The 14,885-nt window shown below is 33.0% G+C and overlaps 1 protein-coding gene across 1 annotated transcript in view; it reads right to left on the minus strand.

Annotated features, from left to right (window-relative positions):
• Positions 1-7,066: 7,066 nt before the first annotated feature.
• The window catches only part of LOC126811818 (calcium uniporter protein, mitochondrial), a 40,168-nt gene continuing 32,349 nt past the window's right edge, over positions 7,067-14,885 (minus strand). Inside the window, exon 7 of the mRNA XM_050537743.1 lies at positions 7,067-14,067. Coding sequence (XP_050393700.1) covers positions 13,870-14,067 — 198 coding nt within the window. The 3' untranslated portion in view covers positions 7,067-13,869. The remainder of the gene's footprint in view (positions 14,068-14,885) is intronic.

Below are 14,885 nucleotides of genomic sequence, written 5' to 3' on the forward strand. Positions count from 1 at the left end.
CTAATTTTATTAAAATAATGGTATTAACAGTATATTCTAACCTGATTCAGTAGCTTGATTATAAGACCACCATTCAATATATAACAGTTCCCGGCTGCTTTGTGATTTTGTGTCTTATTTTGAACATACTCAAAACTATATAAGTAGATAGGGCACAAATGTCGTAACCAGCCTGTGAAACTCGGGTTTTCCTTTGTTTACACAACCTGGATCACATGTCATGCGATTCATACTACATGGGACAAGGCTATGTATTGTTTAATGGTCGAGAGCGAGACATTAAGTAATATATTGTAACAACATGAGGGCCGTAGGCCCGAATGTTTTTACAATATATACTATTCAAAAAAAGTAGGGGATATTTGATTTTTAAGTGTTATTAAAGTCACCTAATGAAACTGACGAAGAAACAAATGACAAAATGAAATGAAGTTCACATTCATCGATTTATTCCAAATGATCGTTAGACTAAGTGAGGCACAGACTGACCATTATAAGGGTAAAATGATACCCGGGGTCAAACAGCAAAGTTACCACAGCATCACAACCAAGTCAGTAACGGGTAAATCCTCCTCTGTGTGCCAAACAAGCATTGATCCGACGTGGCATACTCCTAATAAGACGTCCAAGGTCATTTTGGTCCAGATTGTCCCATTCCTGTTGCAACGCAGCAGCATGTTCTTGGACATTGGCAGGACGTTGTTGACGTTGACGTAACCTCTGTCCAAGCATGTCCCAGACATGCTCGATGGGGAGAGGTCGGGACTCAGTGCTGGCCAAGGTAATGTGGTGATGTTCTGTTGTTGGAGGTAACCTGTAACGATCCTGGCCCTGTGACATCTTGCGTTGTCATCCTGTAAGATGAAACGGCGGCCATGACGTCGTGCGAACGGCACAACATGGACTGCCAAGATGTTGTCCCGGTAGTACTGGCCTGTAACACGCCCTGCAACAACATGTAAAGCCGTTCTTCCAGCAACAGTGATGCCTCATCACACCATAACAGAACCACCCCCAAATCGATCATGTCTGATGACGTTAACGTCTTGGAAGCGCTCGTTTCGACGACGCCACACCCTCCTACGTCTGTCCAAAAAATCAACAGTGAACCTTGACTCATCTGAAAACATCACATTGCTCCAGCGTCGATTATCCCAGTGTTGACGATCCCTACACCAACGACGTCTTGCCTGAATGTGATGACCTCTCAAACAAGGGATCACGCGAGGACGTCGGGCGCGAAGGTGACCCCTATGCAGTCGATTCCGAATCGTCTGGCCACTCACTCTCACACCAGTGTCTGTTTGAAGACGAGCGCTGATCTGATTTGCTGTGATGACACGATTTCTCAAGGCCAAGGTACGGATAAATAGATCCTGGGCTTGAGTTGTCGCCCTTGGTCGACCTGAGCGTGGTCTGTCCTGTACAGATTGTGTATCACGGTATCTGGACCATAGCCTGCTTATGACAGACTGAGAAACATGCATCGTCCGCGCCACAACCGCCTGTGTTGTGCCGATCTGTAGCATGCCAAGGGCACGTAACCTTTCATTTTGGGTAAGCCGACGCATATCAAAATTTGTTTTCTGGTCACTAAAACAATTAAACTAATGTTTCCACCCTAGAATTCAATGCCACAATGACTGTAACATTCAAAGTCAGAGTCGTGCAAATCTTGGGTTGGACCCCCATGATGATCCCAAGCATCACCTGCATTCCATGCGGTAGCTATTGGTGCGTTTGGGCGTCACATGTAACTGGAAATGTTTCTTCTGTTAGGTTCTATAGTGACTTTTTTTGTAGTCATTTGCATATTTTAGTATTATGCCCCCAAAATCAAATATCCCCTACTTTTTTTGAATAGTATATTACGCAATGTCGTAAGCTCGAGACCATTAAACATCTTAAAATACTGACACCCAGCACGAGCTTTTACGTCACATTAGTCCAATATCTCACTGGTTTGAATAAAGTACTATTGGCAAGTTGCCCGTACGATTATTTGAAATAATGGTACGCCAACATCAAAGGGTGGCGTCACATCTGTATTTTAATTAGAAATAGTAATTGCCATCATTATAAAATTAAACAAATTTTCAGCTTTTTATTTAAAATCATTATTATTAGTGTTGAATACTATCAAATTATATACAAAAAAATCTATTTATGTACGTGTATAGTTGGTGAATTAGATACTTTTCATATATGTCTGTATGGCATCTGTCAGGACGTTAAATCTCATTTCATTTCATATGCATACATTTTCAGAAACAGCGGAATATGACTATTGACACTAAGGTTAACATACAGAAAGTGTTGATATGCAGTCAGGACAAAATATATCATGTTGAATATATCCAGTCAAAATTAATCAAATACAAATCGTGCCTTCATCATAGTTTTATTCAACGGTAACAATGCATTAAGTCGAATAATTATTTTACTATATGAACATACGGGGTGTCCCCGGCTTAGATCTCTTAGTTTGCTCATTGCTATTTATTTAATGATTATGAATGGAATGGGATTTTACGAAGGCCCATTTACAAGTCTCTGTTTAGCGAGTGGTGTCTCTCGGCCTCTAAACAAAAAGAGACAAAGATCCAAAATTCCAAAGAGTAATTTCAGACACTTTTCAAATTGTCCTTACTCTAACAATACGCTTAGTCGTTGAGAGTACTATTATGTTAGTGGCTGTCACTTTGAAATATTGTCGGTCGGGTGGCCGAATGGTTAGCGCGCACGCGCTGTATCTTAAGGTCTGTCATTGAGTCAACTGGCGTGGTTTCGATTCCCCGATTGTACGTGACAAGGAGTAGGGTAGCCTGTCCAACCTCGTGGGGTTTCTCCGGCTTCCTCTCACTGTTAAAGACACCTACGCGCAAGCGAATTATTGTATTGAAATACTGAACCATTTATTTAAATGACCTAGTTTGTGTCGAATGGACGTTAAACCCTATTTCTCTCTCTGTCTCTCTCCCCCACCCCTCTCTCTCTCTCTCTCTCTCTCTCTCACACACACACACACACACACACACACACTTTGAAGTATGAACAGCGAAAGGAATAATATATCCGTAATTCAGTAGCAGGATGTGTCAAAAGGGAAGATAAATCGCAGTATAAAAAATGTTAAAAACTGAATAATAGCATATACAGCACGCAAGACCAACTAAGCTGTGTCACACTTTCTGATAAATTGATAATGCCAGGACAAACTCCAAATACATGTTTTGAAAATAAAAATATAATGTGAACGAACTGGATTTATCTTTCAGAACTTAAACTTTTCAAATGAATTAACAAAACTTTGTACTTGAACAGTCTAATCTCCATAATAATTTTTAAAGTAACAAATTGTCCTGAAGCACCCCTGAAGACAATATCTTTAATTGCGAGGCATTTGAATGTATGTAATACTTTTATAACTTTATACTTAGGTTAGGTATATATTAATTATTCTTGATTTCCAAGTAATATTCCCGAAGACAGCTCATACCATTATCTTTTATTGTGAGTGATTTGAATTTATACATATATATATATGTAATACTTTTAGAAGTTATACATGAGTTAGTGTGTCTATATGAGTTAGTGTGTCTATAAGTTATACATGAGTTAGTGTGTCTATATGACAGATATATAAATAAAGATATTTTTCTATTTAAGTAAAAACCTGGGTAGAAAAATAACCGAAAACACAGAAACAGAAAAAATGTAAGATTTTTAGTTCCAGAAGATCATACATATTATTTCGTGATTTCTACTAGTCTGGGAATGTATATCTTTGGTCTAATTCGACTGTTTGCTATTGAAAAGGTGTGTAAAATAACCCCCACCAAATTACTTACTGCACTATTCTGACCTACATATATAATTCAGTTATTACGTATATATCTTATTCATCTGCATTAGGGCGAAGTGATCTCTGTGTGTCTCGATATTTCTATGCTTGTTATTTACCCAAATCCTGTTTAATAACAGAACAATATCTTACTATATATATATTATGTGTGTGTGTAAATGCAGTACGAATATAGTAAGATATTGTTCTGTTATTAAACAGGGTTTATATATTATATTATAGTATAAAATATAAAAATAACACCGATTTGCTTCTACATGTTTCAATGTAATTTCATCAGGAAGCCATTGATAACAGTGGTGGCGGTACATATAATATCTAAATTTCTTACAGATTTAAAGCCAGCCAAGGAATTTCTCATTTTGAGACAAAATGTTATTCAAGAAAATATAAAAAAGAAACAGTTTAAATGATCTAATAAAGGACATTTCAACTATATTCAAATGGTGTGGAATTGGGGGACAGAGTTAATGAGACAAATCTTTGAGAGTAAATTTCCCAAATTTGATTAGTGGAGCTGGACATGTATAGCAAGAACAATCTTGTAGTAAAACAATTCAGTTCAAGGTTAATTTTAAAAAATCATACAAATATAACAAAACATTTGTTGTTTTAAAGGAGGTGACGAGGCTATCTTTGACCGTCCCTAAAATAATGTCAAACAAAAGATTTGCAGGATCAAGGTCCACCAGACACGTCGATGGATGCTTTGAGAAATACGTTTGAGAAAGGTTGCAATATCTAGATATATCGTACAGTTATCCACCTTGCTTTAAGGTGAGACACCAACAGAGTGGTGTTATCCTTGTAATTGTTATTTATACTTTATAGTTATCCATATGTAGGGAATTATTAATGTACAGCAAACTATGTATAGGTTATTGAAAAAGAACAAAGTCATTATCCCCTCTATGTTGGAAGTAGAAAGTAAAAACACTACACCGTTTGAGCTTTTTTGTATGGACAGTCATATTTAGCAAAATGTCTAATATTCGTATACAAAAGAACTGTATACTTCTCAGCATCCAATATCCCCAGTGGTTGCCGTTCGAATTATTGACAATAATGAAAATTATCAGATCAGTTTTAGTTGCATCGATTTCGTATGTATTAAAAAAAATGCCATTTAATGTTTTTCCCTCTTTTACATATAACAGCCATTTTGAAATTTATATAATTTCGAGACCATTTATTATTTATCCGTGTCTTTTATTTCTTTGAATTCGATTCGAAAACACCTTTGAAATGATTTCGTTTATTATGCCGAGGGTATGAGCATTAATCCCACGGAGACTCGTACCCTACCGCTAGATCTATTTCTTAAGGTCACCTCCAGATTTGGTCAAAGGTCACGATATGTATAAAACAGGGCTAGCGTCAACCCTAGGCCTAGCCCTTATTTAAACCCTAACCCACAATCTCGTCAAAAATCGCGTGCCCCAAGCTTATTTACATCTCAGCGACCTTGACGAAATCTGGAGGTGACCTTAAGAAATAGATCTAGCGGTAGGGCACGGATAGAGCTTGCAAAGATTCCATTGCACAAACGCCGTATTTCGTATTTGACACTACATTAGGCGTTTCTTTGGTTCTTTGTACAGTGTCTACAAGCTGAACTCGTGATTTTACGTACAATCAGGGGCTATAATCCATGAAGTTACGGTCCGAAAATGACAATATCGAAAGGAAACGAGATCTTTTGAAGATAAATCTATTTCAAGTTTCATCAAAATCGGATAAAAATTGTGACCTGTTGAGTGTCCACACAAACTGTGGACGGACGACGCATGGTCGTCCGGGCGGACAGAGGCGACGACAATGTACTTCCACATGAAAATGTGGACGTATAAAACAGTTGGCACCTAAATTGCTGGAGGGAATTTACTATTAATTTATACAGCATCAATCCCGTGAGGCGTTCCAATATTAGACGACGTTTGAAATGATCGCCCATTTCTTTTGTTTGTCCGTCTGTTCTGACAGTCAAATAATTTGGACAGTGTTATATTACGAAATAAATAATGGTTGGAAATTGTAAATCTGGCTTCAGAAATAAACTTTAATCTTGCAATTCTCAATGCAATATCCAATTACAACATTGCCGGTGAAAATTAAGTTCTCAAAATCGCAAAAAAAAAAACCTTACCACACATCAATTGTCTCCAACACACAGAACTGAATTCGACACGTCGCATTTAGAAAGCTAGGGACTTTAAAATGCCATGGTTGACACCTAATGTCCGTGAATAGGCATTGAGTACCGGGGCGACTGGAAGCAGCATTGCAATGAGAGTGGAAAAGGGTCACAATAACAAATTCCATCCAGAAGTTTATCTCTTCCACCATGTCACGATATTACATGACCCGTGGAACTGTTAGAGGTGGACACACACATTACCCATTAAAAATTTGATTTTAGCACAGAAAGAAAACACAAGCTAACCCAAGGTACAATTTTATGGATACACAATTACTGAGTTTAATACTAAGCGACGTTTCGACGAGGATACTCTCATTTGCTTGATAAAGACGAGAGTATCCTCGTGGAAACGTCCCTTAGTATTAAACTCAGTAATTGTGTATCTATAAAATTGTACCTTGGGTTAATATGTTCAATTACTAAATGCCAAAGAAGAAGAAGAAGAAAAAAAAAACCCCACAACCTATTAGTATTTTTATGAATTTTAATTAGGTGCATTTTATACAATTAATCACTCTTGCATAACCAGCTGATAAGCACTGAAATCACAGCTTTATAGAAATAATAATAATAATAAAAAAAACCCCATCAGATTTACAAATGAACAGTAGTAAAATACATAACAATTTAGAAAGAAACATGAACAAAATTAACAAGAACACACATTAATAACTGACAATATATTATTATAATATTTAAAATAAAGTAAAAGTAGCTCTCATGATGTGGTTATTTTGTTCAAGTTTTGATGTATCTTTTTATTTTGAAAGATCTGAGAATACAGCATTAACAGAGGATATGTACAAACATAATATGAAAGGATATAACTTTGTGCTGCTTTTATTTTTATATCAAGCAAAATCTATGAAGCCAATAAGTTGGTTTTCTGTTCCATATTTTAAGATGATGAATAAAACACAGAAAACTTCAATAAAATCTGTATTAATAAATAGCAAGTGAAAGTAGAGAGGTTTTTTTTTGTTTTTTTATGTGGATATTATTTTGATAATGCGTTAAATTTTGTCATAAATATTGCAAGCGAAAGTAGAGAAGGTTTTTTTTTTGTTGAATTAACAAGTACATAATATACAATGCATTAAATTTGGTCATAATAAACTATCAAGGAAAAGTAGAGAAGAATTTTGCTGAAACAAGTACACTTTAGACAATGCATTGAATTATCTACAAAATAAAATATTATGCATATTATAATACTTTATTTTGTAAAATAAAATTAAATCAATAACAGTAATTACTGCACCAGGTGATCTAAGCTGTCTTATCACATATTGAAGGCCACTGAAATTTATAACAGTTAACATATAATAAATTTAAGGTCTCCAATCACCCTTTTGAATTTCTAGAGATTATTCAATAGCCACAATTTATCAATAATTTTCTGCACCAATTGTTATAAAATGTACAAATTTGTGACATGAGATTTCAATCTAAAGGTAAATAACCTGATATTTAGGGATACTTTAATTTTCTTGTATGAATATGCAGGTTATAGATTATGCATGTACGTATATAATAATAATAAATAATTCTCAATTTGTATATTCTGTTATCAAATATAAAATAAGAGGAAATATCAGCAGTGAATAAGAAGTACCTATATATTTAACTATCACAATGTTGAAATATATTAAGAGAGTTTTTTCAACAAACACTCTCAAGTTCAACATAATTAATTAGGTTCTGCAAATTGTGGTTAAATTTGCTTTGACTTTTTTCAACCAATAAATCTTTATTTTAGGTTTATCTTTTGACTGAGAAATAAGCCCATTTTTATTCATGCAAATCAAGAGGCTAAGCAAAGCTTACAATATATTAAGTTATATTAAAAGGTAAAGGCAGCAATGAGCTTGAGTAAGCAAATATACAAAAACATACATATATTGTACAACATAGTTTGAAAAAAAAACCACATGCTATGCAAAATGCAATCACAAAAATCAATACATTAATGCTCGCTTCACCACCGACAAAAACCTATCTTAAGTAGCTGTGACTTACCCAACTCGGGGGTAATGCTTGTTTGAGTCAGAATTTCAATCTAAACATAGATAATGTGTGTAAATGTGATATATAAAAAACCCTTTGAAGGATATGACAATTTATTTCTCTCTGCAAAATGTGGTGTATACAGCGATCAGTTAGGTATTTTTTTTGTTAGCATGAAAACGGATACCTAACCTTGACATACAAGTCTATCAGGTTGAATAATATAGACTTGGTTTTCAAGAACAGTTTGCAAAGTGTCTACTAATAACCTGATATAAGTTGAGCTCAGAAAAACTTAACTTGATTAAAAGATAGCTACGCAAATGTTTCAACAGCAGCTTATCTGAAAGGAAAACTTGGATGTTGACCAAATTTGATAAGGTTCTAGGATCATTAAAGAAATCTAATCTCTTAAATGTGTGTGTATAAACTAACAACATTTCCTACTTAAGTAACACTTAATGGTAGCTTAGCAATGTGGAGGATGAATGGTTGTGACGGACTTGAACAAGCTGCTGGTTATGAAGAGAGCATAAATAGTAATTAAATAAACAATTCTATCTACTAGTAATCAAATAATAACATTACATGGATCTCTAGTATAAATAATAGTGAACATGCAGGCCCTGAGTTTTAAGGTTCATGTACTAATATAGTAGTCATCAATTTGGGAGCACATCAACACAGGTTTATAAGGTGGAAGAAATAAGATGGTACCAACTCCCAAGCTTTGACTATAAATGTATTCAATGATCATGCTCTATTCCTTTACACTCGAAAGAAAACAATCCACGAAAATTAAGGAAGATGTTAAAAGCATAAAGTTGATCATTGAAAGTACAATCCGATTAAAACACAGATCCAATTTCGTTTCGTTTTTATAGTTCAAAATTTTGATTTTACTTGTCTTTACTACACTTGGATCTGGAAGCGTTGTTATTTAACTCGTGTTCTGCTTGAAATGAGGGGTCAGCCAATCAAATGGTCTGTCGAATCGAGCGTTTCACCTTTTTTGCGCGGAACTGTGGGTAGACATTAGCGGCAATAGAAATCAAAACAAAGCAAAAGTAGATAAAAAAATACATGGCGGTCGCTAATTGGTTAATCGATTGACTGACGTAATCGGGTCAAATGTCGCTTGCTTGGTACCTGACGTCATAGAACGTGAACTTCCACTATAACATGTTAGATCTACATGTAGTATAGGTCATTGAAAGTATAAAAAACGAAACGAAATATAGATCTTTATTTTAATTAGATTGTTGAAAGTATGATAGCTGTCTGAGATTGGAAAATAGAAAAGAATAAACTTCAACATCTTGTCCATGCACTACTTTAGTTTTTCCGAGACTAACACATATGGCAATTTCACATTTTTACATTTGTAATGTGAGGGCATATTATGGCAATCATCCGAGTCTAATTAAACCAAACTTTTGTTTATTTTTCATTAAGTATATATTTACACTGTCATTACAGTAAGTTTGTGTTCAACTGACCTCACTTTACCCCTTATTTAGCCAATGAAAAGATGCCTGTCTTTGGCAATAAATGTTTTATCCAATCACATTGGCACAAATTAGACTTCAAAGAAAACAGTCAAGAAGTAGTTAGATCTTGCGTAGATTTGATTAACAATATGTCGAAGGTGAATGGAAATAAAGATCTAACTTTAATTAGACAGCAATTCCCCCTACTTGAATCTTGTGTTCCAAATGCATGACTGATATTATTAGTTGATAAAAAGTTAAAATCCATTATCAATTTCTTTTAGCATGTCTCTCAATTATAGACAGTTATCATTTTATACACATAATCCTTCAAACAATGTAATGATGAGCAAGACAACACTTATTAGGCCTCAACAGGGAAATTACTATCAGTTGTCTAACATCAGAAAATGATTGTAATTTATTGTCTCTATAAATTGTTCAAATGTAACACAATCATTTTATGATAAATAATTTTATGTTTTACAGCACTAATTGTTTCTTTCATAAATACATTTTTAAATAAAACAAACATTAAATCAAATTTACATTAAAATAAATAATTTGTATACCTAATGTATATACTAACTATAAATAAGATAATGATTCTGTTATATACTTTAATATTTGATAGTATGTGAAAACAATATATATAACACCCATATCTTAACCATTAATCATATTTCTTTATCATAAAAAAGTTCAAGTCTATAGCTAGTAATTATAACAGTATCATTCTATATTGGGAAAGAAATGGTGTATAATGTTTCATCAACACTAAGCTTTGAGAATTCTGAGATTAACATACAAATATTTTTGTATATGGTTATGTGTGCAATTCTTGGGAGAAGTTTGCTGGGACAGTAGTGTTTCATCTACTTTTCAAAGAATTTTAACGGTCAAGGGTTCTTTTATGTGCTCACCAACTTGTACATAGACAGAGCTTGGTATTTCAGTGAATCTGAACAACTTGGCAAGACTTTACTTGTCAGCGTCGCAGGCACTATATACCAATATCCTTGACATATGGGATCTAGATTCTTCTAAGACTGTTCCAGGATTACTGTAGTAGATATTTAGATATTACCATGGAGCTTATAATACATGGACTGGCAACGGCTTAATAACCTAACTAGAGATGTGTGCCGCACTGTAATTTGAGACACGTCACAGTAATTTGAGACGTGTCAATCACGACCAAACGAAAGTTGTTAACGAGTTATGGCCCTTCGCGGCGTCTGTAGTTACCTGGCATGTGTACTGATCCATTATGAGTATAATGGCTTACAGCACCTATAAATAAATCTGGAGCCGTCGGATGTTTATATTTTATTTAATAATATGCCAATAAAATTAAACTTATTTTAAACAAAATTTCTCACTTTTTCTATCTAAAGAAACTGGGCAAAACTGTGGGGAAGTTTGGGTCAAATCAAATACAGGTTTATTCATGATTGTTGAACAGTACATGCATTGGTATTTGAAAATATCACAAAACAAAATAATTTTTTAAAAATGTTAATATTTGTTTTAAAAAAAAGACAGTACAGTAGATAAGATATCAAAGTTTATGGAGAAAGGGATCATTAATTCCAAAAATAAATGTTTCACTGATTGAAAGCGAAAATAAAATCACATATTTTTTCATAAAATTGTCTAAAGTGTTATTTTCGTTGTTTTTAGAAAGTAATTAATTATATTTCACTTATTTAAAAATCGATAATTTTTTTTCCAAACAATGCCTTAGATTCATGTGTATCAGAATTATGTCAGAAAAATATGAAATAACAAATAGATTTTGATTGAAAGCAAAAATCACGACGCATGTTTTCGATTGTTCATATAACAACAAACAATGGCGACGTCTTTGTTTCGTAGATGCAGTCTACGTTTACTTTGAAGATGGTAATTACAAAGTTGTTTAAAATAAAATGTAAACACATATGCAACGGAAATTATAGTTAATGACTTATCTTGTCAAACAAAAGTTTATTTTAGCAGTTTTTGGTAAATTCAGGACACAAAACGGAACGATGAAAACGGGTGACTATAGCTAATTAGCAAAGACATTGAGTAATATCGCTATTGGCTTCTCTCATGTTTTCTCGAGGGAAATCTCGCGCGGCAGGCATTTAGCGATATTGCTTCTCGTAACCAGTCCATGTATTATAAGGTCCATGATATTACATGTATATATCAGATTTTTATGTCAAACTATTAAAATGTTCAAATATCTAATTAAATGGTCAAATATCTGATTCCAATATCTAATTAAATAGTCAAATATCTAATTAAGAAGTAAAAAGAATGTTACATGAACCAAAATAAAAATAGATAATAATTTAACCAATGTTACAAATATATTATTTTTTTTCAATGCACCAATACCAATTTTGAATGAAATAACAAAATTCATATTGTGTCATATCATCTCTGTTAATTGTGGATCATTTCGAGGAAATCAATTTTCTTGAAAGAAGAACCGAATATAATGATGACAGCACACTCAAATTTTAACTCCATCTGTGTCAATTAATACCACAAGTAATGTGAATACACATTTGTATCAGAAATTAAACGTGTAAATAGATACCACTTAACAAGGAACTTAAATGTATTTATATATTGTCATGTTTTTCTCGCAGTCCCAGATTATACATTTACACAACATGTCATATCAAACAAATGAACGGATAGAAATCACTATAATATGATACATCTATTAATAAAACACAGCTACATTCATTCATTGTCAGTGGAAAAATATCTATATTAAATAAACATTTGCTGTATTTACTCTATGTCATTTGTACCCTGTATATATAACATCTATATATAATAATGCAGATCTTGTTATTATTATACCATATAAAATTTCTAGGTTTATTTTTTTTTAAATTAGGAATACAATATTTGTTCCATACTCAAGCAGGCTATAAAATTTCAGGTGAACACTTAAAATCTACTAATGACCAAATTCGGGTTGGTTTCAAAATGGATTAAGAACCCCATTTTGAATAATACAAATGAAATGAAATGGTATGGGGTTAAACAACCTACAATTCTGCACTGAATGGACTAATAAAGATGATACAGAATATTTCCACTAGCAATGTTAAACATGCATTATGCAAGAGCTAAGTCTACCTATTTAGCCTTCTTTAGGCCTGAAATGTTATCTAAATTATCAATTAGACATTCATTAACTTATCAGGACCATAATCAACTCTCGATGCCATCGTTAGCCTGTGATATTTAGTGGATTTGAATATGTTTTTTGATGGATGATTTAACATAAAAATGGATAATTGAGACTTTTATTATCATACCAACCGTAGTAATGATGATCGAGGCTGCCTAAAATTGAATTGCTAATATCTTGGTTCAGACTGTAGCAATTTAACTGAAATTTTCAGCATATTCTGTTTTCATTATCTATTTTTTAACTGTTATAGCAAGAACTGACAGCTCTTTATCTAATCTTACCTAATGCCCCTTTAAATGAAACATAAATATATTTCAATGATTCCTGCGCTGGTTATTTAGTGATGTTATTTCATTTCCATATTACTTTCAATTCACTGCCATGAATTGAGATTGTTAACTATGCATATATTATCAACACTTAAAAATATTGAAATGCCAAACATCAACCTACAGAAACTTGCATAATCAATTTGTGCAATCCAAAGGTTATTGGACTCATTTGACAACAGCTAAGTTCAGGTAACACAAAATACTTTTTTATCGATTTCACCAACATCGAAAGTCATTCATAGAAAACTCTGAAATTTTAGAGCCTGTATTGTAAATAATTTGTGCATTTTTCTACGGCAAATAATTATAATAATAAATATGGGGAGTGAAGTATTAATGATTCAGTATAGATAGTGTCCAATATGGTACTAGTTATTTATTGGGTAGAGGTTTTAGTTTTTAAAAAAGGGGAATAACTCTAAATTATATATTGTTAGAATAAACCAAAAAAAAAAAGAAGTTTGCTACCGGTAATGAAAAATGTTAAAATACCTACTAAATTGTCTACAATTAATGACTATATTAATTATATCATTAATTAAAATTACTGAATGATAGAAATAAATTGAAGAAGAAACTGGGATTAATCCCTGAAAATCGTCCATGGAATTCAGAAATCTAGATCTACATTAAAACCTATTTCAAACATTGGTCAATTTCCAGTGCACCAGTAAATATTAATAATTTAAAGATTTTGCTGTTAAAGGAACATAATATCTCAGGATGCCCTTCTGTTTTATTTGTATTCTTCTGCCTAGAAATGATATTTGTTAAAGTTTTATTTTCTTCTGTTCTCTGATAGGAAGGTGTAGCTGAAGTGGATCACGTAAACGCTGTAAATCTAATTCGGCTAAAGCGATTGCATTCTTTAGTTGATTGTATTTATCTACATCTAGATGCTCCTTCTTAGCGGCCTTATAGAATTTCAGCAGGAATTGACGTTCTTTAACATCAACAAAATTATATTCCTGAAAAATTAATAGAAATTTTCATAAGTTAGCACCATAAAATAACCAAGAATGATATATAAACTATAAAAGTTCAGACAGAGATGGGAGTTATTCAGAGAAAGACCACATTAATATATTATGTCCACAGCCTAGTAGTCTACATGACCACAAGAAATTTGTAGATGAGCGAATAAACAATTCATCAAGTGTTTCATGAAGTGAGTTCACACAGGGATCAAAGCCATATCCTTTATTTTATTACACCAGCTTCACTATAGGGTTAGTAGGAAGCAATTCTTTTTTTTTTCCATGTGAGTTTATCTTCATATGGATGATAGTATCCATTTGTGTAGAAGGAAATATAACCCTGGTATAAAGCCTCTTATTGAAGTTAAAAGAGATTCTACACCTTGCAACTGGGTAGTAACAGTAGGGCTATATAATGATCCAAGTGAAAACCTGGATTACAATATATTGCAATGCAGAAATATGGTTTTCGAATTAAGATGACCATCCAAAGGCTTTTCATTTAAAATATATTTTACGTTCATTTACGTACAAACTATTTATCATAAACAGATATACAGTATATTAAAGAGCTTTTTGCAAAATAGATGGAAAAATTAAAGAGTATGGGTATATTCAATGTCTATTTATGGTTACAGTTGAAAATGGATTTCTATCACCATTAACCTTTCTTGTGTTCTAAAAATGACCTTGTATAGATCTAGAAGTAAACTGGTTGAATAATAAACATGAATCAATAATCAATACACCACAAGATTACAGCCCCATACTAATATAAATACTGATATATATATATACACGTATATATA

This window comes from Patella vulgata, chromosome 2 (assembly GCF_932274485.2).
Source record: "Patella vulgata chromosome 2, xgPatVulg1.2, whole genome shotgun sequence".
NCBI classification, from domain to species: Eukaryota; Metazoa; Mollusca; class Gastropoda; family Patellidae; genus Patella; species Patella vulgata.